General features: G+C 48.1%; 1 protein-coding gene across 1 annotated transcript in view; it reads left to right on the top strand.

The window, feature by feature from the left end:
- The first annotated feature begins 19,007 nt into the window (after positions 1 to 19,007).
- Positions 19,008 to 24,780, top strand: part of ARHGAP31 (Rho GTPase activating protein 31) — a 92,576-nt gene continuing 86,803 nt past the window's right edge. The window contains exon 1 of the mRNA XM_064143336.1: positions 19,008 to 19,129. Coding sequence (XP_063999406.1) covers positions 19,030 to 19,129 — 100 coding nt within the window. The 5' untranslated portion in view covers positions 19,008 to 19,029. The remainder of the gene's footprint in view (positions 19,130 to 24,780) is intronic.

Below are 24,780 nucleotides of genomic sequence, written 5' to 3'. Positions count from 1 at the left end.
AGCAGGTCTGAGAGCAAGGTCTCCTCAACCAAATGGGCTGCAGAATAAGCATGGTTAGAATAACTGCTGGTCTGGTTACTCAGCCCCAGAGCTATCTTGTCACATAGAAAACTTCATCCTGACACACTCAGAAGGCCTCCTTAGCAAAGAGTGATCTTTCAAAACCAGGGAATAAAGGGTCCAGTGCCAACCAGTCCAAAACCATTCATAGAATCATAGAATCAACCATGTTAGAAGAGACCTCCAAGATCATCCAGTCCAACCTAGCACCCAGCCCTATCCAATCAACCAGAACATGTCACCAAGTGCCTCAGCCACTCTTCTGTTTAATAGTTCCAGGAATGGTGACTCTACCACCTCCCTGGGCAGCCCATTCCAACGCCAATCACTCTCTCTGACAACAACTTCCTCCTAACATCCAGCCTAGACCTCCCCTGGCACAACTTGAGACTGTGTCCCCTTGTTCTCTTGCTGGTTGCCTGGCAGAAGAGACCAACCCCACCTGGCTACAGCCTCCCTTCAGGTAGTTGTAGACAGCAATGAGGTCTGCTCTGAGCCTTCTCTTCTGCAGGCTGCACCCCCCCAGCTCCCTCAGCCTCTCCTCACAGGGCTGTGTCCCAGACCTCTCACCAGCTTCATTGCCTTTCTCTGGACACATTCCAGTATCTCAACATCTCTCTTGAATTGAGGAGCCCAGAACTGGACACAGTACTCAAGGTGTGGCCTGATCAGTGTTGAGCACAGGGGAACAATAACTTCTCTTGTCCTACTGGCCACACAGTTTCTGATCCAGGCCAGGATGCCATTGGCTCTCTTCACCACCTGAGCACACTGCTGGCTCACGTTCCACCAAAACCAGTCCAAAACCATTCAACCAAACCTCTAGCCTGTTTAAAAATATCTGTATGTCCCTCTGCATCCAACTTCATCTGGCTCCCTTTCTGGCCTGCTTCTCAATATGAGGAAGGACGCTGTAGATTGCCAGACTTTGGGATGTGGTTGAGACTGTTCTCTGGTAAAAGGGTAGAGTTCCCTTGTTTTCTTCTTTTTTTTTTTTTCTTTCCCCAAGTATTCTGGCTCTCACACAGTGCCTCTTCAAAGAAACTGTCACTAATCCTCTCCACTCCCTGCCTCTCTATCCCTCATTGGAAAGGTGAATGAAGGAGTTCAGGGATAAAAGAAGCCTGCAGCAAACCTGTGCTTTCCACCAACCCTCTCATTACAGCAAGGTGGAGTCAGGACACAACCCAGGAGATCAGCCAAGACAAGCAGCTCTTTTCAAGGGCCCTCCTTCATACCATGCCAATGGCTGGGGCACCCTTTCATGGGATTTCCTAACTACCTTAACCCCGATGATTTTTGCAGTAAGAATGATTTGCTTGTTTGTTTTTTTTCCCTCCTGTGTGACTACCTGTGCACCATTAGCTTCAGAGTCACCTCTTGCAACTGCATGACAAATTGGCAAAGCAGAGTCCCTCAAGGATCAGTCCTGGGACCAGTCTTTTTCAACATCTTTGTGGGTGCCATGGACAGAGGCATTGAGTGCAGCCTCAGCAAGTCTACTAACGATACCAAGCTGTGTGGTGCAGCAGACAGGCTGGAGGGCAGGGATGGCATCCAGAGGGATCTGGACAGGCTGGAGAGGTGGGCACAAACTAATCTCTTGAGGTTCAAAAAGACCAAGTGCAAGATCCTGCATCTGGATCAAGGGAATCCCAAGCACAAATTCAGGCTGGGCAGTGAGTGGCTGGAGAGCAGCCCTGAGGAGGGGGACTTGGGGGTGCTGCTGGTGGACCAGAAGCTCAACATGAGCCAGCAGTGTGCACTTGCAGCCCGGAGGGCCAACCAGAGCCTGGGCTGCATCAGGAGAAGTGTGGCCAGCAGGTGGAGGGAGGTGATTCTCCCCCTCTACTGCGCTCTGCTGAGACCCCACCTGGAGTACTGCATCCAGTTCTGGAGCCCCCATAACAAGAAGGATGTGGAGATGCTGGAGCGTGACCCTCTGGGGGAGTGGTCTTGACCCTGGCCCCAGGACCTCCTGACTCATCCGTACGGGTAGGTCTTATTCTTTCTCCAGGTGTGGTGGTTAGCCCACTCCAACTTCTTATCTAGACTGCTATAAAACCAGAGGAAATTCCTGTTTCTTTCTTTTTCTCCCTGCCTCCCTGCTTGCCAACGTCACCATCCTGGTTCCTGCTACTCTTTGTTTTACCCTGTGGTGATCAGTCCATAAGGGGACAAACCCACTGCCATCAATCTGGTTGTATTTGCATGTTTTCTATCTTGTTTTTCCATTCCCTATACATTTTGTAACTCCCCTACCTCAAATGCCTTTTATTTCTTGTTAAAACTTTTCTCTTTTAAGTTCCAAATTGAAGTAAGATGGGGATGAGATTTAACAAGGCCAAGTGCAGGGTTCTACATTTTGGCCACAACAACCCCAAGCAGCACTACAGGCTGGGGACAGAGTAGCTGGAGAGCAGACAGGCAGAAATGGACCTGGGGGTTCTGGTAGATAGTAGCTGAAGATGAGCCAGCAGTGTGCCCAGGTAGCCAAGAGAGCCAATGGCATCCTGGTCTGGATCAGGAACAGTGAGGCCAGTAGGACAAGGGAGGTTATTTTTCTCCCGTACTCAGCACTGGTCAGTCACCACCTTGAGTGCTGTGTCCAGTTCTGGGCTCCTCAATTCAAGAGAGATGTTGAGGTGCTGGAACATGTCCAGAGAAGGGCAATGAAGCTGGTGAGGGGCCTGGAGCAGAAACCCTCTGAGGAGAGGCTGAGGGAGCTGGGGTTGTTTAGCCTGGAGGCTCAGGGGTCTACAACTACCTGAAGGAAGGCTATAGCCAGGTGGGGTTGGTCTCTTTTGCCAGACAAGCAGCAACAGAACAAGGGGACACAGTCTCAAGTTGTGCTGGGGGAGGTCTAGGCTGGATGTTAGGAGGAAGTTCTTCACAGAGAGAGTGATATTTCCATTGGAATGGGCTGCCCAGGGAGGTGGTGGAGTCACTGTCCCTGGAGGTGTTGAAGCAAAGCCTGTCTGAGGCACTTAGTGCCATGCTCTGGTTGATTGGCCAGGTCTGAGTGCTAGGATGGACTGTATGATGTTGGAGGTCTCTTCCAACCTGGCTGATTCTATGATTCTGTGAAGGCTTGGCAGTATTGACATAGGACAAATGTAGTTCCTAGGAACAATGACAAAGGAGATCTGTCTCCTGATTGGCATTTTGTAGAAAGAGAATAAGAGGTGAGACTCCAGAAGAAAAACAGAAGCAATTTTAACCCACAACCCATAGATCTAGGGGGCCCCAGAGGTGAGCTGTCACTTCTTATTTTTATATCCAACTCCTAGTGTGCAAACATTTCACTAAGATGTTTTCTTTTCTCCCATTTCATATTTCCAGTGACTGCTATTGTTCTGCAGCCTGCAGATGGGCTCCGGGAACCCAAGGACGCCACAAAAGCTGAAGTATGGGAAGCGTTGAACCAGGAAAGGGTAGAGTAAGAGGACTGAAAGGGGTGACAGAGTCTCCAAGGCCTTCTGGAAATGTGGCACCTAACTGCCCCTGACACAAGGGCTGGACTCAAATTCAGTGCCAATTCAAAGCTCAGGCAGCAAGTTAAAAAGAATATTATAGCCCACAGGTATTGAATGTCCAGTTCTGGGCCCCTCAGTTCAAGAGGGATGTTGCAATTCTGGAATGTGTCCAGAGAAGGACAGCAAGGCTGGGGAGGGGCCTGGAGCACAGCCCTGTGAGGAGAGGCTGAGGGAGCTGGGGGTGTGCAGCCTGCAGAAGAGGAGGCTCAGGGCAGACCTCATTGCTGTCTACAACTACCTGTCTAGAGGAGGCTGTAGCCAGGTGGGGTTGGTCTCTTCTGCCAGGCAACCAGCAAGAGAACAAGGGGACACAGTCTCAAGTTGTGCCAGGGGAGGTCTAGGCTGGATGTTAGGAGGAAGTTGTTGTCAGAGAGAGTGATTGGCATTGGAATGGGCTGCCCAGGGAGGTGGTGGAGTCACTGTTCTTGGAGCTGTTCAAGAGAAGAGTGGCTGAGGCACTTAGTGCCATGGTCTAGTTGACTGGATAGGGCTGGGTGCTGGGTTGGACTGGATGATCTTGGAGGTCTCTTCCAACCTGCTTGATTCTATGATTCTATAATTCAATTATCTTAGAAAATAATGTGTGAAGTTTCCATGTGTGATAATGTCTGTTCAAGATGGTGTGATTTAAAAATATCAGATAGGGGGGGAGAAAAAAAATGATTGGAGCAATCCTTTTTAATTATGCTTCATGTTTGAAGTTATTTTCAAAACCTCATAAAAATTAGAAGAAAACAAAACTAAATGAAACTGAAAAGGTTGCTTCCTGTTAGCTGGAAATTAAAACATCCTGATTCGAAACTAAATATAGGCCTTCTGCTAAAGTTGATAACTTTTTGCTAGCTTAGGCTCTCCATACATGTAAGTAGAACAATATAATTGCTCATATTTATTCAGAGCTATAATTTGAATTTAGTTATGTTAGAAAATAAGTGAATGCCTTTGCTTATTGCCATGAGCACTTTGGCCACAGCAACCCCAAGCAGCACTACAGGCTGGGGACAGAGTGGGTGGAGAGCAGCCAGGCAGAGAGGGACCTGGGGGTGCTGGTAGAGAGTAGCTGAAGATGAGGCAGCAGTGTGCCCAGGTGGCCAAGAGAGCCAATGGCATCCTGGCCTGGATCAGGAAGAGTGTGGCCAGTAGGACAAGGGAGGTTATTCTTCCCCTGTGCTCAACACTGGTCAGGCCACACCTTGAGTGCTGTGTCCAGTTCTGGGCTCCTCAATTCAAGAGAGATGTTGAGATACTGGAAAGTGTCCCACCCACACCAACAAAAATAATTGAATCAATTTCACAAAACGTTCTAGAACTTCAGGAAAGGGTGCAAAATGTAGAGAAAGGAGCTTCAAGACTTCAGGAAACTTCTCTTAGACTTTCTGCTAGTGACTTACCTCACTCAGGTGGTGTGAGATTAGCTCATATTACACATTTGTTTCTCAAATAGATTCACTTTCTAAAAGGAAAGTCCATTTCTTTTAAATACTAAACCAAATACTACTACTGCTACTACTACTATTAATAATAATAACAAAAGGCAACTATGATTTCTCCATCAGCAGCCCTAATCCATTTCACATCTAAACAAAGTTTCTGCAAGAGGTTCCTCCCAAAACAGGCAGGTTTTTGGCACTCATTCCTCAGAGATTAAGTAGAATCTCAGCAGCTATTTCCTTGCCACTCCTGAGCCTCCCAGTGTCATTAATCCATCTTCTTCCCCTGATACTACCTGCTTCCTTTTTGTTTCCTGTTGAGCTGGAATTCAGGACTGTGCACTTGCAGCCTGGGCAGTGTGCACTTGCAGCCCGCAGGGCCAACCAGAGCCTGGGCTGCATCAGAAGTGTGGCCAGCAGGTGGAGGGAGGTGATTCTCCCCCTCTACTCTGCTCTGGTCAGACCCCACCTGGAGTACTGCATCCAGTTCTGGAGCCCTCATTACAAGAAGGATGTGGAGATGCTGGAGCGTGTCCAGAGAAGGGCCACAAGGATGCTCAGAGGGCTGGAGCAGCTCTGCTGTGAGGACAGACTGAGAGAGTTGGGGCTGTTCAGTCTGCAGAAGAGGAGGCTCCCAGGTGACCTTCTTGTGGCCTTCCAGGATCTGAAGGGGGCCTACAAAAAAGCTGGGGAGGGACTTTTGATGTTCTCAGGGAGTGACAAGACTAGGGGGAATGGAGCAAAGCTGGAGGTGGGGAGGAAGTTGTTGAGCATGAGAGTGGTGGGAGGCTGGAATGGGTTTCCCAGGGAGGTGTTTGAGGCCCCATGGCTGGAGGTGTTTAAGGCCAGGCTGGCTGAGGCTGTGGGCAGCTAGGGTAGGGTGTCCCTGGGCATGGCAGGGGGGTTGGAACTAGGTGGCCCTTGTGGTCCCTTCCAACCCTGACTGATTCTATGATTCTATGACTTTTTCCACCTGGTCTTGCTGCCACAACAGGTCACAAAAGGCAGCCCAAGTGTCAAATCTACTTGGCGACTCACTCAGTTGCCCAGTGGCTTTCTTCTAGGTAAAGGGCTGCAGTGCTATCTGAGGGAGAGTTGGAAGAGGGAAGTGGCTGCAAGGCCAATCTCTCTCCCATCTCCTAAGCAACCACTAAAATAGATGCACAGTCTTTTCATAATGGCATCTTGATAAAGTGATTTGGCAAAATGAGGATATAATTTCCTGTTGACTGTTAAGGCTCCACAAATGATCTTTAGTCAGTGAGCACAGTGGATCTGTGTTCTGCAACAAACAGCAAGTACGAAGTAACCCTGTTATTACTGCAGCATCAACCAAGAGGATCCCAGATTTCTTGGCCAGCCTGTGTCCACGAAATCAGGAGCGCTGCTATAGAGACAAGCCTTTGTTTTTTAGGCCATCATCCAAATTTTTCCAAGCTCTTAGGGTTTGTGTCTTTAAAATGTCCCTCGACACTAATGAAGAATGTAGGTTTTTTGGTACTGGTTTGTACTGAAAGGTAAGATTCTTAACGATAAATCCGCTGACTCCAGCAGCTGGAACCTTAGGATAGTTGCTACGTATGACAACAACACTATAAATCAGAAAAACTGATGCATGTGAAACTGCCTCATTTCCTATGGAAAAGGCCATCTCCATTTGACTATTTCAGGGTTTTTTGGTGACATTTCAGTTACTGAAGTTGTCTTCTGTGGGATGTTGAAGTGCAACAGTACAGGATCCTTCTTACTGTATCCTCTGGACACTCTCTGCTAGAATTCTCTCTGACATTTGAACTCAGTGATCTTGGAGGTCTTTTCCCACAAAAACAATACCACGATTCCTTGAAATGCAAACTTTCTTTGCTGCATTATTTTCTCTTCTTGTCCTGGTTTACCTGCTTGTATTGCTTGTACTGCTTCTGCTGCATTTTGTACTCCACACTCAGCTGCACACTTTTAGCTAGGATTGCTGTCCTACAGTGCCTGTTGGTTGATGCTGTGTGCCCATGGCATCAAAACATTACCTACTTTCTCACCCCTGGCTTCTTTTTTCCTGTCAGTATGCTTTCCTAGAGTCACAGAATCACAGAATCAAGCAGGTTGGAAGAGACCTCCAAGATCATCCAGTCCAACCTAACACCCAGCCCTAGCCAATCAACTAGACCGTGGCACTAAGTGCCTCAGCCAGGCTTTGCTTCAACACCTCCAGGGATGGCAACTCCACCACCTCCCTGGGCAGCCCATTCCAATGCCAATCACTCTCTCTGCCAACAACTTCCTCCTCACATCCAGCCTAGACCTCCCCCAGCACACTTTGAGACTGTGTGCGGCCTCCTCTTCTCCAGGCTGCACACCCCCAGCTCCCTCAGCCTCTCCTCACAGGGCTGTGTTCCAGGCCCCTCACCAGCTTCGTTGCCCTTCTCTGGACGCGTTCCAGCATCTCAACATCTCTCTTGAATTTAGGAGTCCAGAACTGGATGCAGCACTCAAGGTGTGGCCTAACCAGTGCTGAGTAGAATCATAGAACAAACCAGGTTAGAAGAGACCTCCAAGATCATCCAGTCCAACCTATCACTCAGCCCTGTCCAATCAAGTAGAGTACTTTCTCCTAAGCCATCCATGAAAGCTGGCTCCATTTCCAAGTTGCAAATGCCTGTTGTTGCAGAAAAAGATGTTATGCAACTATAACTCAGACCACTGGATTCATCCCAACACCTCTTAAATTTGCCAGAGAATGGTGGCACGTGCACTCCCCTTACTCCTCACAGGGGATTTACTCCCTTCTTCTCAGCCAGGACTAGTAGATGTCTGCATGGTTAAGTCAAATCCTTTTCCAGATGATCTTTCTCTTGCCCTAAATTTTGCACTGATTCTGGTGCTCAGCACTTCCCTTACTGGAGATGTTGGCATCTCTGTGGTTGTAGGTAGGTTTTTTTTGGTTGGTTGGTTGGTTTTTGGTTTTGTTGTTGTTTGTTTGATTTTCTCCCAAGCTCTGACCTCTCTGGAGCTTATAAGCCTGAAGGAAAACCCTAAGCAGATTCAGCTGAAGGACGTTCCTGGAATCTCCCACAGGGATACACATGTCCTTTTCTGGCTAGAGAGGATTTGGCTTAGGAGGCCAAAAGAAGCAACAAAGTTGGAAGCAAGGGCAATGGAACAAAATCTGCTTTGGACACACAATCTCCAAGCTCTCATCATGTATGTTACTGAGGATCAGCCAGGCCCTTCTGCCTTAAAGAAATCTCTTTTCTCTTTCTTCTCCTGTTATGGATTTCTTTTTTCTTTCTCCTTTGTTGTGTTTTTTCTTCCTTTAGCTCCATTCTTTTTAAACAAGCACTAGTAATCTCAACATGGTTCTTTTTCTGCTCACCAGCAGGGCTGCCCCCTCCCCCCCCCCAGTGCAGAGCTTGCAAAAAATTGCTTGCAGAGCACCACAGAAGCACAAAAAAGTAACACGAGGTAAGCAAAGAAGGGCATATGACTGCACCTGTAGCCCCATATGTACATGAGCAGCTTCTGCTACAGTCAGGGCAGACAGGGTGCTAGGTTGAAGCTAGCTAGAATGTTTTGTGAGAAGAACTAGATTACAGGCTGTGAAATGAAAACAAGGGTGATGTCTATGTCACTCATAGGCTTGCTGAGAGGTATAAGAACAAGAATCCAAACATAGATAAGACACTTCTTGGGGCATTGCCTGAGCTGCACTTCTCTCTAGCCTCTCTGCCATCTCTCTGACTAATCCACTTTGCTTCCTAACCCCCTGGCCAAACCTCCATTCTTCCTTGGGACTGGGGTAAGGTTGAGAGGGGTGGGAGAAGGTGGAAGGGTGGTTGGGAGCCCCTCCTGGGGACTCAGGTTTCTGGGAGGGCTGTTGTGTTTCTGTATTACGTTTTACCTTGTATATTTCTGTCTATAGCTGTATATACTGTAAATATCTGCTTGTATATTGTGCTAAGCAGTAAATATAAGCTTCATTCAAATTCCCAGAGCCAGCTGAGTCTACTCTGGGTGATTTCCAAAGTGGGGGAGGGGGATGGGGGGGGCAGGTAACACCCTAAAACCACTACAGATAGCAAAGACTTTCCAGGAACAACCTGCTGCTGAAACACACTCTGGCAGGAATACAGGATTAGAAGTGAGGGAGAACAGAGAGCAGACGTTATACTGCTCTTTGCCACCCTGATTCATTGCTCCCCTTGGCATTCCATCCGTGTCTTCTGACACCTCCACCTTGGGGCTGGACTACACCACAGAGGTCTTAGCACAGGGGAAAAGCCCATGCTGGAGGTTGAAGTGAGAGGGACAATCGCTTCCCTTTTCCCAGTACAGTATGTTACAAAGGGCTGTTGCAAAATCTTGGCTGCTTGACAGTTTTGTTTGCAAGAGCATTGGCCCCTTTCCAAGTAATTCTTTCAGGTCTCATTGTCTGGTAGGAAACAAACAAGGGGAACAGCACTGGGTGGGCACACCAGAAGAAGGTCTAAATATAGCAGGGCAGCATTAGGGAGCCAGGCTTCTTAGCCAAAGCTTGAACTAAAGATAACAAAACCCCTCTGCTAGTCTACATGAGAGGCACCAGTTCTGCTAGAACTATGGCAGTTACACAGGAGAGGGCTCCCCACGTGTCCTAGTCCCACTGGCCAGCTACAACAACACTATGCTAGCCACAAAAGCTGAAAGCAGCTTGTTAAGATGCAAAGCAGAGAGAGAATATTACTGGTTCCAGCCTGAAGTCCTCTGAGTACTTTCTGCTGTAATTCACACCCAATATAACTTCAGCATGAGTCAGGAAATAATCTGAACTACAGCTTTAGACAACGAGGTGTCAGCCTGAAGGCAAGCCAAGCTCTTCTGGCCTGTGATGGAAAGAAGATATCTTTGTGCCACCTTTGCCAGGAGGTGTCGAGACTCAGCAGGATTCAGGCTAAATAATGTTGCTGACAGCACCGCAGGGCTGGCTTAGTTTCTGGAAGCAGGGGAAAGAGAAAGCAAATGTGCCATGGATTTTTTTGTTTAAATCCTGCACAACCTGGCACATGCCCGCAGAAAACATCTCCTGCTAGAACAGCTAAGGTGCAGGTATGGAAATGTTAAGGGAGAAAGGGTTTTTTTCCTGAGGGAGTATTCAGAGAGCTTTAACATATACGTCCTGTGAGAGAAGGAACTCGGATCTCAGGCAGAAGGAATCTCCTCACACAGCTGATTTCTCTGTTCTGTACCTTCAGTATTTAAAAGCACGGTAGAAAGGCAAGTTGTTTTTCCACTTAACCCAGGCACATGCCTGACCGTGAAGAGGGATGTGGTGCAAGGCAGGAAGAGAAAACTTACAAGGGAGAGAGGATATGATCAGCCTTGCAGAGAAGACAATAGGAGATCATTTGTGCAGACCCACCACTGCTTTCCCTGCAGGGACTTAGCTCAGCAAGCACAAATGAGAAACAAATATTCCAGAGCCTGCCACTTGCAGGAACACCTGGCCTTGCCTGCCACAATTACAAGCATTCTACCCATCACAGCTGACAGCCCTCTTGTAGAGGCGTTTGAAAAGGGGACACATGGCTTTTGCAAACTTAGATTTCCTTTCTTTCCCCTTCCTACCACCAAATCATGTTTTGCTCTGCTAGAGACAGGAGAGAAGGCATGAAGTAGCAGCCTGTCCTAGATGGAGATCCATCATTATAGCTGGCAATTATTCATAGGAACTCTTCCTTGTGATGCTAGATGTTCAGGTACAATAAAAAGAGTCTTACTTGTAGCCAGGCTGTTGCCAGGTAGGGGTTGGTCTCTTCTGCCAGGCAAGCAGCAAGAGAAGAAGGGGACACAGTCTCAAGTTGGTCCAAGGGAGGTCTAGGCTGGATGTTAGGAGGAAGTTGTTGGCAGAGAGAGTGATTGGCATTGGAATGGGCTGCCCAGGGAGGTGGTGGAGTCACCGTGCCTGGAGGTGTTGAAGCAAAGCCTGGCTGAGGCACTTAGTGCCATGGTGTAGTTGACTGGACAGGTCTGGGTGCTAGGTTGGCCTGGATGATGTTGGAGGTCTCTTCCAACCTGCTTGATTCTATGATTCTATGATTTGTCAGTGTCCTTTGAGTGGTGATGGACAATCAGCATGCAGGGTCCTCTGTTGTATACTGGCAATGCTGTTTGGCAAAAGTGAAAGCAGGAGAGACTAAATTGTGTCTCTTTTGGTGTTAGAGGCCTCTGGCTCAACGTATTCCTCATTTCTATTAGAGCAGTGTCTATAAGATAAAGGGTGAGGGAAGCTCCTACAAAACTGTGAAGTGCAAATGTAGATGAACACATACTGAAAGTTTTCTACTGTCCTTTAGGATGAGGTTGTATATTTACACATTTACTGAGCAATGGGTATTTGAAGTGTTAGTCTCCCAGGGATATTCTCCCCCTATTAAGTCTCAAGTTGTGCTGGGGGAGGTCTAGGCTGGATGTTAGGAGGAGGTTCTTCCTAGAGAGAGTGATTGGCATTGGAATGGGCTGCCCAGGGAGGTGGTGGAGTCGCCATCCCTGGAGGTGTTGAAGAAAAGCCTGGCTGAAGCACTGAGTGCCATGGTCCAGTTGACTGGATAGGGCTGGGTGCTAGGTTGGAGTGGATGATCTTGGAGTTCTTTTCCAACCTGTTTGATTCTATGATTCTATGATTCCTCATCTCCTAGAGATCCTGTCTATGCTTGAGAATCTGATTGTTTCATGTGTTCACAGGCTGGCAAGATATGAGACACAGTGGATTTATGGTTAAGACATTTCTCAAGTTCATGGGTGTTGTTGATTTGGGGTTTTGCTTTGCTATAGAGTTGCTTGATTTGTGTAGGTCTCTTTGGTTACTTGATCAGGTGGAAAAAAAAGGAGGCAAAACCATTTCCTGGTTTGATGAGGATCCTCATTGTTGCTATTTGCAGTGAAGTAACGTGTTGAGGAAATCACCTCTCTTTGACATGCTGTCTTGCTTATACTTAGCACAGGGCTGCCAGCTGCCTTCTCCGTGTTATCCCAAAAGCTAATGGCAGGATGCTCTCGAAAAGGCCTGTGTGAGCTTGGAATGGCTCCATGGCGTAGAGCATGTGTTCTTCCTGCCTTGCCAGATGGGTCATCTCATTGGTAAGATGCTTGGAGAAGGTTCAGAACATGCCTCCAAGATGAAAGAAGCTTTTGCTTGTTATGTGGTTTGTCTGATAGAGTTCTTCTCTGCATGTTTATTTTATAATAGCATTGTATATTATTGCACTATTGATGGACTTTTACACTGGTAGACATAAAGGCTTTCTATAATGGTCTTTATGTTGTTTTAATAAAGAACACTTGGTGTCACTACTCAAGAATTAGAGTTTCTTTCTGACAGATGCTGTATGAGCACAAGAGTAACCATCACTGCTCAGACAACTTTATGCTCTAAGTCAGAGAAGGGAGGTATGTTCCTGATCTGTCTTTCTATATTCAAGACCCTTCTGAAGCTCCTATGAACAGTGGGAGAGGGCAGGCCACAAATGTGGAGGCATATTTTGTAGTTCTGGTGTACACAGTTAATAAGTGAGTATCATGCTGTATTAGGCTAGTTTAAGTGCTTGATACCTAGAATCATAGAATCAGTCAGGGTTGGAACAAACCACAAGGATCATCTAGTTCCAACCCCCCTGCCATGCCCAGGGACACCCTACCCTAGAGCAGGCTGCCCACAGCCCCATCCAGCCTGGCCTTAAACACCTGGGGCCTCAACCACATCCCTGGGCAACTCATTCCAGGCTCTCACTACTCTTATGGTGAAGAACTTTCTCCTCACATCCAACCTGAACCTACCTATCTCCAGCTTCGCTCCATTCTGTTGCATCTGGGATGATACTCAAAGAGATGGATTTGGCAGGACCTATATGTCTGCACCTACTGTATCAGTGACTATACCTGGTCTTTCAGCCACAGATACCTGTTCCGTCCCCTAACCAGGGAAGTGGGAAAAAAAGTACTTTCCTAATACAAGAAATGCTCTATTTGTTGATTCATAATCTTAGAGGGATTTTTTTCCAACCTTAATGATTCTATGATTTGTTCTCTGTTGGTTGCCTTACAGGGCATCCCTGTGATGACATCCCATCATCACACAGGCTCACAACTAGAGCCTTCTGAGTATTGGTCTGTCATAGCTCTTGGTTACAGCATCATGCTGTGGGCATGCAGGAGGTTCAGTAGTGTGTGAGTGCAAGGGGTCTCTTTTATCTGTAGTTGAAGCACTGTTGCCTGTGGGGTAGCTAGCCAAAAGACTGTATGGGGCAGTCTGGCACGCAGAAGGTGAATCATGATGTTAGCACCAGATTTGGTAGGTAGATAGTGGTTGGACTCAATTGTCTTAGAAGTTTTTTTTCTAAGTAAAACAATTTGGTGATTCTGTGATTCTATGATGTAGGGGCAAGAGAGCCCTCTGGAAGGCTCAAGGGGAGGTGAGCACTGAGAGAGACAGAGAAAGGGTGAAATTAGGAACCAAAACTGGTGGGTGCCCTGTGAAAAGGAAAGCTGAAGGGTAGCGCCATAGTCTGCCATCTGACATGTGCTCAGAGAAACAAAAGCCTCCATGCCAGGCTTTAGACTTCACAATACACTCCAACTTGGGCCACTGGGATGGGAGTAGGCAGGAAACTGGGATGGAGAGGGGCAGGAGAGGAAAGAGAGTATGTCGGAGGAGCGGGGAGGGAGGGTGAACTGGCGTGTCAGAGTCTAACAATGAACCGTCTGTGTCAGGAAAACAGTCATACTTGGCAGGGCTATTTTTAGGGGTTCAGATCCCCCTCCTCCCCAGGTCTTCCACTCCCCACCCCCTGCTCTTTTGTGCTGAGTGGCGCCTGGCAGATCGGTGGAGATTTTAAAGGCACGGATAGGAAAGAGCTCAAGCACAGTGAAGGAAATGCAGCAGGGAGGGGAGAGATGGATGCCCAGAAATAGTCTGCGTGGTGCCTCTACCACAGCCCTTGGCTCTTAAAAGGGGAAGAAATGCTTAGACCTAATAGCCAAAGCTGTTCCTCAGGCTCTCTGACTGTTTCTGGGGTCCCTGGCACCTTGTTTTTAAGAAGGGACAGAAGTCATTATCTGCCTTATATCCATTCGCACACGCACACTGGCTTGCCACATCTACTCTCAAGCTAGAGGGCAAGGCATTGTTGATCAGCAGCGAGGCGGGATGGAAATATGCCCCACCTTCCCGCATGAACCTGCAACCCTCTCTGACAGGGAGGCCTTTGTGACTAACTTCAAATCCTGACCTGTTTTTACAGGATCAAAGGGAAAGAATTAAAGCAAGTGCTGTGGGCCTGGACTTCCTGATCTTAGCTGTGGCAGCGTGGGGCAGCTGGCCATCATGCTGTGTGTGCTGCAGCACGGGGCTGGGGAGTAATCTCTACAGACAGAGTGCTTCTGTGAGATTTCTGCCTTGGGTTGCTGTTGCTCTTATCTGCAGAATCACTTTTTTTTTTTTTTTTTCCTTCTTTTATTTTGAATTTTAGGAGGGAGAGAAATCCCCCCCTTCTTTTCCAGTTGTTTCAGCTTTGAATTGCCTTTTTGCTTTCCATACCTCTGGCCTGAGCTCTTTTCCTCTCTGGCATTGGTTGTTCTCATCTGTGAAAACTTTTCCAGAAGGGAAGCTTACTGCTTGGCTTACTGCTTAGCCTTGCCGCTCGCTCTAACTATTGCAGAGACCTGCCTTGCCTCCCTGGCTGAACAAATCCAGGCTTCTTATATTTTTCCTCCTTGGAGGAGAATGTTGTCCCTTTCCCTCAGAAAAATCCCCTGGCTCAGCACTAATTTCAGGCTCTGATACCAAGCGCTTTGTTTGTAAAGCCTCCCTTGTTTGGTTCCCACTCACCTTGTCTGACCTCCTCCTCCTCTCCCCAGGCTCCCCAAGCAATCCTTCAGTGACCTCTTCTCTGTCCTCTCACTGAACCTTGTCCTGGCAACAGGGAAAGCCACCCCCATAGCCCAGCCTGCTTGGCAAGAGCTCTCCTGGAGCTCCTTGTACCTCCTTCCCTGTCCACAACGCATGTCTCATTCACCCTGCCTGCTGCAACGTTTCCTTTCTCTGTCTCCCTCTTCCCTCCATGAGATATCTGGCATGTGGTGACAAAGCACAACACTTAAAAGAGTGAGGACCCTCCCTTCTTTGATTCTAGTTCCTCTTTCCTTCAGTTGCATTTTCTCTTGGCATGTGGGTGGTGGCAGTCTCTCCCTATCCCCCACTGCAGCATCATAGTAGTGGTCCTGCAACCTGACCCATAGGCATCACTCACCCATAGCCTGGTTGAGGTCAGGGCAGCCCAGCCCCCAGAAAGCACTTAGTTTCCACAATGTTTGGCCACCATAACAGTTCCAAAAGCTGCCTCCTCCCTCAGAGGATGTAGGGAGCTGCCACAGAGCTGACTCCAAGAAATGCTGTTTTCAGCTGAAAACATCTACTGACCTGTGGAAACACCAAAGTGTGATATCACCAAAGCCCCTTGGAGCATGCATGTGTAAGGGAGGGAGGGGGCATGTGTTGACTGTTCCCTGGGGCTAGAGCTCCTTTGTTGATGACATGAGGAAGCTGCAGCTTATTTGTGGAACTAGTTTTTATTTGATTTTATTTAAATGAAGCCATCCTCTTTTGAAGACATTCTGCTTGGCTAGGCTTGTGAGAGAGGAGCAGGGAAACCGTATCTCAAGACGAGGGAGGGTATGGAAGTGAAGGCAGGAGTGTGGTAGAGTGGGGGTCACTGGGCAGATGGGACAGGTGAGGGTTGTAGACACAGATCCTGGTACTGAGGCTGACACATGGTGATAGAGGAGACCAGCACAGGGAGTTTGAACATCCTGTTTGGTTCGTGGAGGGAGGGAGGTGTTTGCAGAGGAGAGATGAAAAGTTGGAAGAACGTGGTATGGTTACTCACCACCTTGAAGCTGATCCCAGCTGGTTCAATGCCAGAGTTCAGCCCTGCAGGAAAGGATTGGTGTGTACAAGATGTACTTTTACCCAAGGTGATGAGCAGAGGGCTTTCTCTTCCTACAAAGGGCAGCCAGGGAGAAGATGGCCTGGTGAGACATGCAGATCTGAGTGTCCTGTTTGTCCAAACAGTTTGAAGTCTGCCCCTTAGTAGACAGATAGAATGCACTGGAGCATGTGATTGACAGCGTGCTGGTGGACAGAAGGATCCATCTGCTGACATGACATCAAGATGCTGTGGGAAGCTCAGTTTAAATTTAAGGAAGTTAAGTATTGAGCACTGAAGGTCCCTGAGAGCAACATTGGTCTGGTGGTGAGAGCTCCAGAGTGACTGGCATTGGAATGGGCTGCCTGGGGAGGTGGTGGAGTTGCTGTCCCTGGAGGTGTTGAAGTAAAGCCTGGTTGAGGCCCTTAGTGCCATGTTCTAGTTGCTTGGACAGGGCTGGGTGCTAGGTTGGACTGGATGATCTTGGAAGTCTCTTCCAACTGGGTTGATTCTATGATTCTATGATTTTGCCCCTTAGCCTAGAAGCAAGATCAGGAAGCTGGGAGCCAGCAAGCTTCTCTAACAGCCTTCTGCAAATCATTTCCCCTCAACCCACCAGTCAGCAAGCTGTACAATAGGGATAATGAAGATAATTACAGTGATAAACTGCACAATAGGAATCATAATTGTTCAAGGTCCTTCACTAGGGCTCTTAGGTGTTTTTCTCTTGTATGTGAAGTGATAGCAGTGAACCTTTGGAGGAAAAAAAAAAGTCGCAGAATCACAGAAAACATTCAGTTGTATGAGACCTCAAAGACCATCTAATCCAACCTTCCACCCAGCACTGAAGAGTCAACACTGAACCTCGTCCCTAAGCACCAGGTCCACACGCTGCTTAAATACCTCCAGGGATGGTCATTCTGCCACTGCCCTGGGCAGACCATTCTAACATCTGATAACCCTCTCTGCGAAGAAATATTTCCTAATATCCATCCTGAACCTCCCCTGGTGCAGTCTGAAAGCATTTCCTCTAGTCCTGTTGCTTGCCACCAAGGAGAAGAGGCTGGTGTCCTCCTGCCTCCATCTTCCCTCCAGGTAGTTGCAGAGAGTGTTGAGGTCTCCCCTCAGCCTCCTCTTCTCCAGGGTGAATAACCTCAGCATATGACCTCATAGGGCCTCGTTGCCCTTCTCTGAACATGCACCAGAACCTCAATGTTCCTCTTGCAGTGAGGGGCCCAGAGCCGAACACGATGCTTGAGGAGTGGCCTCACTGGTGCTGAGTGGAGGGCAGTGAGATGCTGAGTTTGCAGAGGTATGTGGAACAAAATGGGATTTCTCTGCCATGCGAAGGTGCGAGGTTTGAAGTCAGACGTGAGTTAAGAGGGTCCTTTGCCATGTTTTCTTGCTGTTTTTCCTCCGAAATGAAACTACTCTCCTTGTCTTTGCTCTGATGTAAAGTGAAAAGCTGCAGTGTCCTGGTTTTCATTTGTTTGTTTTTCACTCAGATCCGCACAGCTGGGGTGGAGCAAGAAGAGGTAATGAAGACTCACTGAGCTTGTGGTCCGCCAGCATAACCAGCCCTATAAAGAGACTGGAATTTCTGGGATAAAAAGTGTGGAGCAAGAGCAAGCATCTGCTCACATGAGCAGGGAGACTCACAGTGTAGCGGAAGGTAGGCTAGGAAGGTATTGGAGGATCAAGAGAGCAAAGACTCATGGCCCAAAGGTGGACCTGTCCCATTTAACTGCTTTTTGCTACTGGATGATTTCTGCTCCTTGTTGCTAAAACCCTTTGTGGATCGAGAGGAGCCTTTCTTGGTACCTAATTCAAAAGTACATGAACTTCGATGCCTGGGTGTCATCTGTTTCTGCTTGCTGGGAAGGAGGAGAGCTGAAGGTTGCCCTCCTCTCCCCTCCTTTTAGTTTCCCAACTTTTTGCCGCTTTCCTGCGCTGTGGTGGCTCCAGCCTGTGCCTCTGTGGAAGGCAAATCCTGCAGTGACAGAGTGATGTTCAAGGGCATGGCAAAGGGCTCAACGAACCCAGGTGGAGATTTACTGTAGCAGCCCGGGCGCTCGCTCCTCGCGGGCTCTTCTTCAGGCCTTTCCAGAGCTGAGTGCTGGTAGCGCAGGAAGCCTCTGCCCGCAGCGGGCTGTGGCTCCGCTGGCAGCGATTGCCTCTCAGGCAGTCCGTTATCTGCTGACTGTCAGGACAGGCTTTCCCTATTCTTCCCCCCCTCCCCGCCTCTCCCCTCCTCCCCCATTCCCATCCCAGTTCCCCAACTCCTTTCCCCGCCTTCCCTCACACACACACACACACACATGGACGTTCCTGCCAAAAACTGTCCTCCGCCTCCCTCCTCAGCTAACTTCCTTCCAGCATTTTTTCGAGCTGGATAATCCTGGGATTTGTAAGACAGGGGAAAGGAGCGAGCGAGCCGCAGTCAGGACAGGAAGCTGCCTTCCCATTCCTCTAGCTGTCCGAAGGCAGGAGGAGGGGAAGGAGGGGGAGCCAAAGAGGAGCCCTCTGCAGGCTCTTCTCCAGTCCCTTTTCCTTAGTCCGTTTGAACTTCCAGTCTCCTCCGAAAAGTGAAGAGGACAACCAGATCGGGAAGCTTTCTGCTGGAAGTGGTGGCAGTGCGGCTGACAAAACCCAGAAGGTGGCCGTGGAGGGTCCCGGGATCGTGCTGAGGGAAAGACGTCCCCCAGACCATCGCCTGTCCCCAAATTGCCACCTCCGATGCGGGCACTCGTCCACCACCCACTTCCCTCTGATGGGAACCCTTCCGGGCTCGGGCTATGATCACTGCTGCTGCTGGCTGGAGAGCCTCCTCTCGCCTTGATTTTCCCCTGTCACAGGAGCAGCCCAACATCTGGTGGAGATTAATGTTTACTTCTCTGGCTGGACGCTGTACAGGACCCCTGATGTTGCTGCTTGGGAGGGGGACACGGGCGGTGGTCTGAGGAGAAGAGCCGAGATTTTTGTCACCCAGCGTGAGGCCGGGGGGAGGGGGGCAAGGCAGGAGAGGGGCAAACCTCTTCTGGGACTAACCTCATGAAGAACAAGGGAGCCAAACAGAAACTCAAGAGGAAGGGAGCCGCAAGCGCGTTCGGCTGCGACCTGACGGAGTATCTGGAGAGCTCTGGGCAGGACGGTAAATGCCTCTTTACTCTCTCGCTGCTTGCGGAGGAGCAGGGCGCGCGTCCCCCTGCTTTTAGCGGCAGGAGGGCAGGCTGGAGCCTTCCCAAGGATGAGGGCTAGACAGCCCTGGAGCTGGTTTGTTCCCCGGGAAGTTGCAGTCACTGCCTGGTTACCCACAATGAATGAATGATCGGAAGATTGCGTTGGTGATGTGTCTGCATGACCCTTGCATGAGTAGCACTGTGTGTGGCGAAAGGACCATACGAGGGCTCAGAGGCGGCCAGATGTGCGTTGTGATGTCCTCTCCCATCTGCTTAGCCATGGAAGGGAGTAGAAGGCTTTTGGAGAGTTAGGCTCGTTTAGCCTTGCCTGTTCACAGACTTCAAAATCATTCCGAAATCCACGAGATTGGAGTGTTGCAGGGATGTAGGGAGGAACTGGGAACATCCCATCTGCCCCTGCTGGATTCCAGTACAGTTCCTGTATTGTCCTTTCACTGCTGGATGGAGACAGCACAGAGACAGGGGTGGGGGGGTGGAGTGGGAAGGGTGTGAGGTGGAGTGGGAAGGGTGTGAGGTGTAGAGGGCAGCTGAACTAATATTTCCACTCCCCTGCCTGTTATCTCTTTCTGCTTTCCTCCTCCCCCTGACCTCCATGCCCCCAGGTATTGTATGAGAACGTGGTATCTTAGATAAGAGGTAACTCCAAAGAGATCATAAGGTCCTGAGCTTGAAATGACCAGTCCTTGATTTGGGAAGGGGCAGATTGTGTTTTCTTGAAGAGGGTTGAATGACGAGAGGTGCAGATGTGAGTTTGGCGTACAGAAAGACCTGAAATTGAGCAAGAGGACAAATAGATGCCTGCCTCTTAGCTCTATGTCCCAGGTTTACCATTATGTTCCAGTTTTAACTAACTTTCACCACTCTCAGGCTATCACTGGGGGAGAAGAAATAATAATAAAAAGCAAGCTTCTAACAGTAATCCCAGCCTTGTACAGAGAGGGCTGTACAATCAGGTCTTTCATTTGCTGATGAGCGTGGCTGATGAAGTCCAGTGTGCAACTGCACTGGCAGAGGGGTAGACTACATAACAGTGGTGCTTTCCGTTGCACAGAGAGGAGGCCAGGACATTTATCACTAAGACTAAATGTCTTAGTGTATGTGCATTTACTTAGGGATGGGAACAAACCAGTTACTCCATTTGATTGCGACTCGTCTGTAACAATTACTGTATCTTTTATAGAGCTCTTAACAGCAATTGAATTGATGATCTGTGAGGTCTCTTCCAACCCTGATGATACTGTGATACTGTGAACTGAAATAGCAAGAAAAAAACCAAACCAAACCCACCCCAGACTTCATGAACTGATACCACTTTGTCAGTGCGAGGTACAGCTAGATAAATTCCTTCCAGCAGTAACATGAGCTGCTGTGGTGGAGGAACGATTTACAGCTGTTTACAGGAGCACTGAAAAACAACACAGGGAAGGCAGGCACGGGGAGTACATTCAGCTGAAGCAGCAAGGGGGTTTTTAGAAGGAGAAACATAGTTGCTCTCAGCGAAATTAAACCAGAACAGCAAAAATTATAACCAAAAACCTCACAGTCTTTTCTTTAAAATGATTTTTTTTGGGGGGGGAGGGGGAGGCAAAATAAAGACAGACATTGTCTCAAGTCTCATTTGTGGGATGGTTCACAGCTCCAACCTACTTATCTCTTCATGCTGAGGAGCAGTGGGGGGAGAAATGTGGAGTTCCTTTCCCTTTATGCAGTACTGCTATTTGCTGAATAGCACATCCCGTTGCCCAGTGCCGTGGGATACAGAAATGAAAGACTCAATTGTTATGGGTTTATTGGGAAGGGTGTAGGTTAGATTGGTACAATTCAACTCGCCAGGAGAGGGGGAGAAGAAATGAGCATATCAGAGATATTTATTATGCTGCTAGTAGGGCTCTCAGGATCAATAGAAATGTGACCAAGCAAACTGAAGTGACATCCTGAGGGGAAATGAAAGTTGAGATACCACCAGGACATCACAGTCTCCAACTATGAAATGAAATTAGAAGAACATTTCTGTTCAACCATCATTCAATGGCTGATTTGGGGATAGTTGAATTGTCCTGCTAAGAATTATTTCCAGTGACAAGCCAGTGTCCCTAGAAGCAGGGCCTTTGCTAGAGATGTAAAGCAGTAACTTTCTGTCTGCTTTAGATAGTACAAAGTGTTTAATTGTTGGGATGCTGGCTCTAGTTGTTCCCTAGTTAGAAGCAACAAAGATGTAAGAGTGTTCTTGGTGTGTGGGAGTGATGAAGAGAGTGAGGGCATTTTGGCTGCTGTCCAGAAGGCATTTTGTTGTGGACCTTTGTGAAAGAAGGTTTAAAAATGCACCCAGAAGGGTTAACTGGAAAAGAAGAAGAGGCTGTGGGACAGGCAGGACACAAGGCAGATTGATTATGCTCTCGTGCTCAGGTCTGCTTTGCACCGTTCTGCAGCTCTGCTTAGTGTGACAGGTCCAGCACATTCACACAGGCAAAGAAAAATGGAGAGCTACTTTGCTGCTGCTGGGGATGGCAAAGGGAGCAGTAAGGATGCCAAGGCTTGTGTAGACAGTTCAATTTGGCTTTTTTCCCCCTCTGGATTAGTACATGGCCGTTACAGTTAGGGGGTGCTGCACTACTTGTCTGATGCTTTGTGGACAAGATGCACAACTTGAGTTCCTACACGCATGTGGTTGCTGAAGAGCAGCTTGTACTTTCTGCAAGGACCTTAGTTTCTGTGCTGTTGCCAAATTCCAGTGGAGAGAAATACATTCTGCTTGAGGTATCAGCATTTCCTCTCCTGTTGTTTAACTGTTAAATAACTCGCTATGGTCTGCTTCAGAGACGGCTCTGTTTCAGTGGGGGAAAAGATCTCACTTTCTTTCTTACCAAACAGATTTAGCTAAGGCTCTGTTATAAAGAGCTCTGTGATAATACAATAAAAGCTGTGATGAAAATACAAAGTATTCAAGAGCAATGCAGATGGAAAGACTTTACCATGTACAGTGGGATAGCTCAGGAAAGTAAAACTATGGCACAAAACCTTGAGCCCTAATTTGATTTTTCAGATCTGACCCGGGTCAGTGGTGAAGGACAGATGTCTGGTGTCTGGTTTGAAGCTCAGATGCATGAAATTTACTGTATTTCAAGTCAGTTCCTGTCATTGCCACATTTGACCCTACTCGGCCTTTTCCTGCTGGCAGCCTCTACACACAGGCTGGTCATACTCCTTGTGGGGACCAGACTGCTATCAGTGCTCCCAAGCATTTAAAACCATGACTCAGGCCACAAAAAGCATGAGATAAAACAAAAAATCAGTGCTGTTTGGTTTTGTGTTTTTTTTTGCTTTCTGTTTTCTGAAACTTCAGTGTGCATATGAATTATGTTTTCAAGTCTGTATACTGGCAAGAGGGATAGAAACTTGGGAGGGGGGGGAAGTATCTTCCTGCCCACTAAAATTCTCACCTGCTTCAATGGTAGTGGAATTGAAGAAAAGCTCATGTAAGACTTAAAAGAATGGTGGCTGGCAGTAACAGTGGCTAAAGGTTGTCTAATTTCACCTAGTCTCTTCTGTCACTGCTGGCACTAAATCCATACATGGAGGCAAATAGTCTTCTGGATCATCAGAACTTCACTAGAAAGCAGTGTCAGGCTTTGGGCATGGATAAACATCCATGCTGGAGGAAGTCAGTGCTAATACCCTCTACTAAAACACTCCCCTGTGTCAAAACTTATAAAGTGCTGTATGGGTTCAATTGGTCTAAGAGATCCTAGGCTTGAAGAATTAACATTAGAGTCATGCTTTGGGTCTTTGATAACTGGCCTGGTTTCTGGAGAAGAAAAGCACATAGTACCTCCTCTGAAGTCTTTGGGAGCTGCACCTCAGGCACTCAATTCCTCTACTAACAGCAGTATAATCCCTGGCTGATTCTATGATATAATTTTCCAGTGATGGAGGGGTCAGCAGAGAAGACAAGCTGCAAAGCTGTTCACAAACCTTAGTTGGGGCAGGATGGTCTCCACTGCTTCAGAAAAAAAGTCATAGAGAGCAGTTTTGCTTCTGGTTATGTCACAGAAGTGTTTTAAGGAGGAGCTGAGAAAATCAAAGCAGAGGGAACACGAGGGGCTAACTCAGAGTGGAGCTTAACATTCCCCATACTTCTAACTGTGAGAGATTTGGGCTGGGGTTTCAGGTGCACAACCAGGTACAACTTCTGCTTTTAAAACATAGAAATGCCCAAAGCATTTGCACAAATTGATTGGGCTGGTGAAAGATAACCTGGTCTTTGGCATAGGAAGGTCTTTGCCACTGACAAAGACCAACCTTTGCTTTATTCACTTAGAGCCAGGTAAGTCTTGGAGAAAAGCTGAATCACCTCTTTAACTTTTTATTTATGGGAGGAGCTACCAGGACTGCAAAAAGCCAAAACTCATATTAGACACTTTGTTCTCAAGGTGCAGGTCAGCTCTGTGTTTCCAACCAAGCTTTCCCTATTTGCTGAAGAGTTAATTCCACTGTTGCTGTACCCCTCTGCGGTTTCTTATACATCTGTTTCCTGCCTGATGTTGTCTGGTTGGGATGCAATGAGCTCAGCTTTTCCCCTTAACCCCCTCCTACACTCCCCCTCAATGGCTCTAGTCCGGACCATGTAGCACCCAAAGCACTTTCCATCTCTTTGTCTAATGCTTCTTACTGGCTTTGTTGTTTGCTGTAGGAAAAGGGCTGCTTCATTTGAGGAGCTTTGAAGTCCTCAGTTCCTTTCTGCTCTCTGCTTGTGGGCTGTGACAGAGAGCAGGGTCAGCCAGCAGCACTCCCTGAGACCAGGGAAAGGAAAGGGAGCTGTTGTCTGCAAACCTAGGACAGGGAGATGGGTGAGGAAACCTTACAATGTTCTGGAATGTGATATGGTGAAGAAGGCAGCAATATGAGTAGACCCTATGAAATTCTCCTCTGCCATGTGGCTGTGCAAGGACTGATTCTGCCTCGTCACAATGTCATTTGAATGAAAGATAAAGGAACACTTTCATTTAGTGGTGGTGATCTCACCAAAGTTTGGTATCTATGGCTTGCACTGTCTTTGCAAGCAAGATCTTAACCACTTTTGCGAGCTGCAGTAGGTCCTGGTTTTACTGTGGGATAGGCAAGTGTTTCTGAGGGGAAGCAGTAAAAGTAATCTTTAGCTGGTTTGGTACAACCCTTTAGCAGGTTATCTTTCTGCCTGATGCTGTGTCTCTACTTCAGTGGATGAGACCTGTCACTCAGGATGAAAGCAGGCTGTTTTGGGAATGGCTTCAGAGCCAGTTGCTGAATCTGCTACCCAGATGTGAAGCAAATTTTCTGGGTCATGTGGCTTTCCTTCCTCACACTTGTATATGCATGCAGGGGTGTGCCTGAGGGTAAATTCAAGTCCATGGTGTATGCTCCTCAATTCAAGAGAGATGTTGAGGTACTGGAACATGTCCAGAGAAGGGCAACAAAGCTGGTGAGGGGCCTGGAACACAGCCCTGTGAGGAGAGGCTGAGGGAGCTGGGGGTGTGCAGCCTGGAGAAGAGGAGGCTCAGGGCTGACCTCATTGCTGTCTACAACTACCTGAAGGGAGGCTGTAACCAGGTGGGGTTGGTCTCTT

Source organism: Pogoniulus pusillus, chromosome 5 (genome assembly GCF_015220805.1).
Source record: "Pogoniulus pusillus isolate bPogPus1 chromosome 5, bPogPus1.pri, whole genome shotgun sequence".
In the NCBI taxonomy this organism is placed as follows: Eukaryota; Metazoa; Chordata; class Aves; order Piciformes; family Lybiidae; genus Pogoniulus; species Pogoniulus pusillus.
This window is presented reverse-complemented; position numbering and strand designations above follow the sequence as displayed.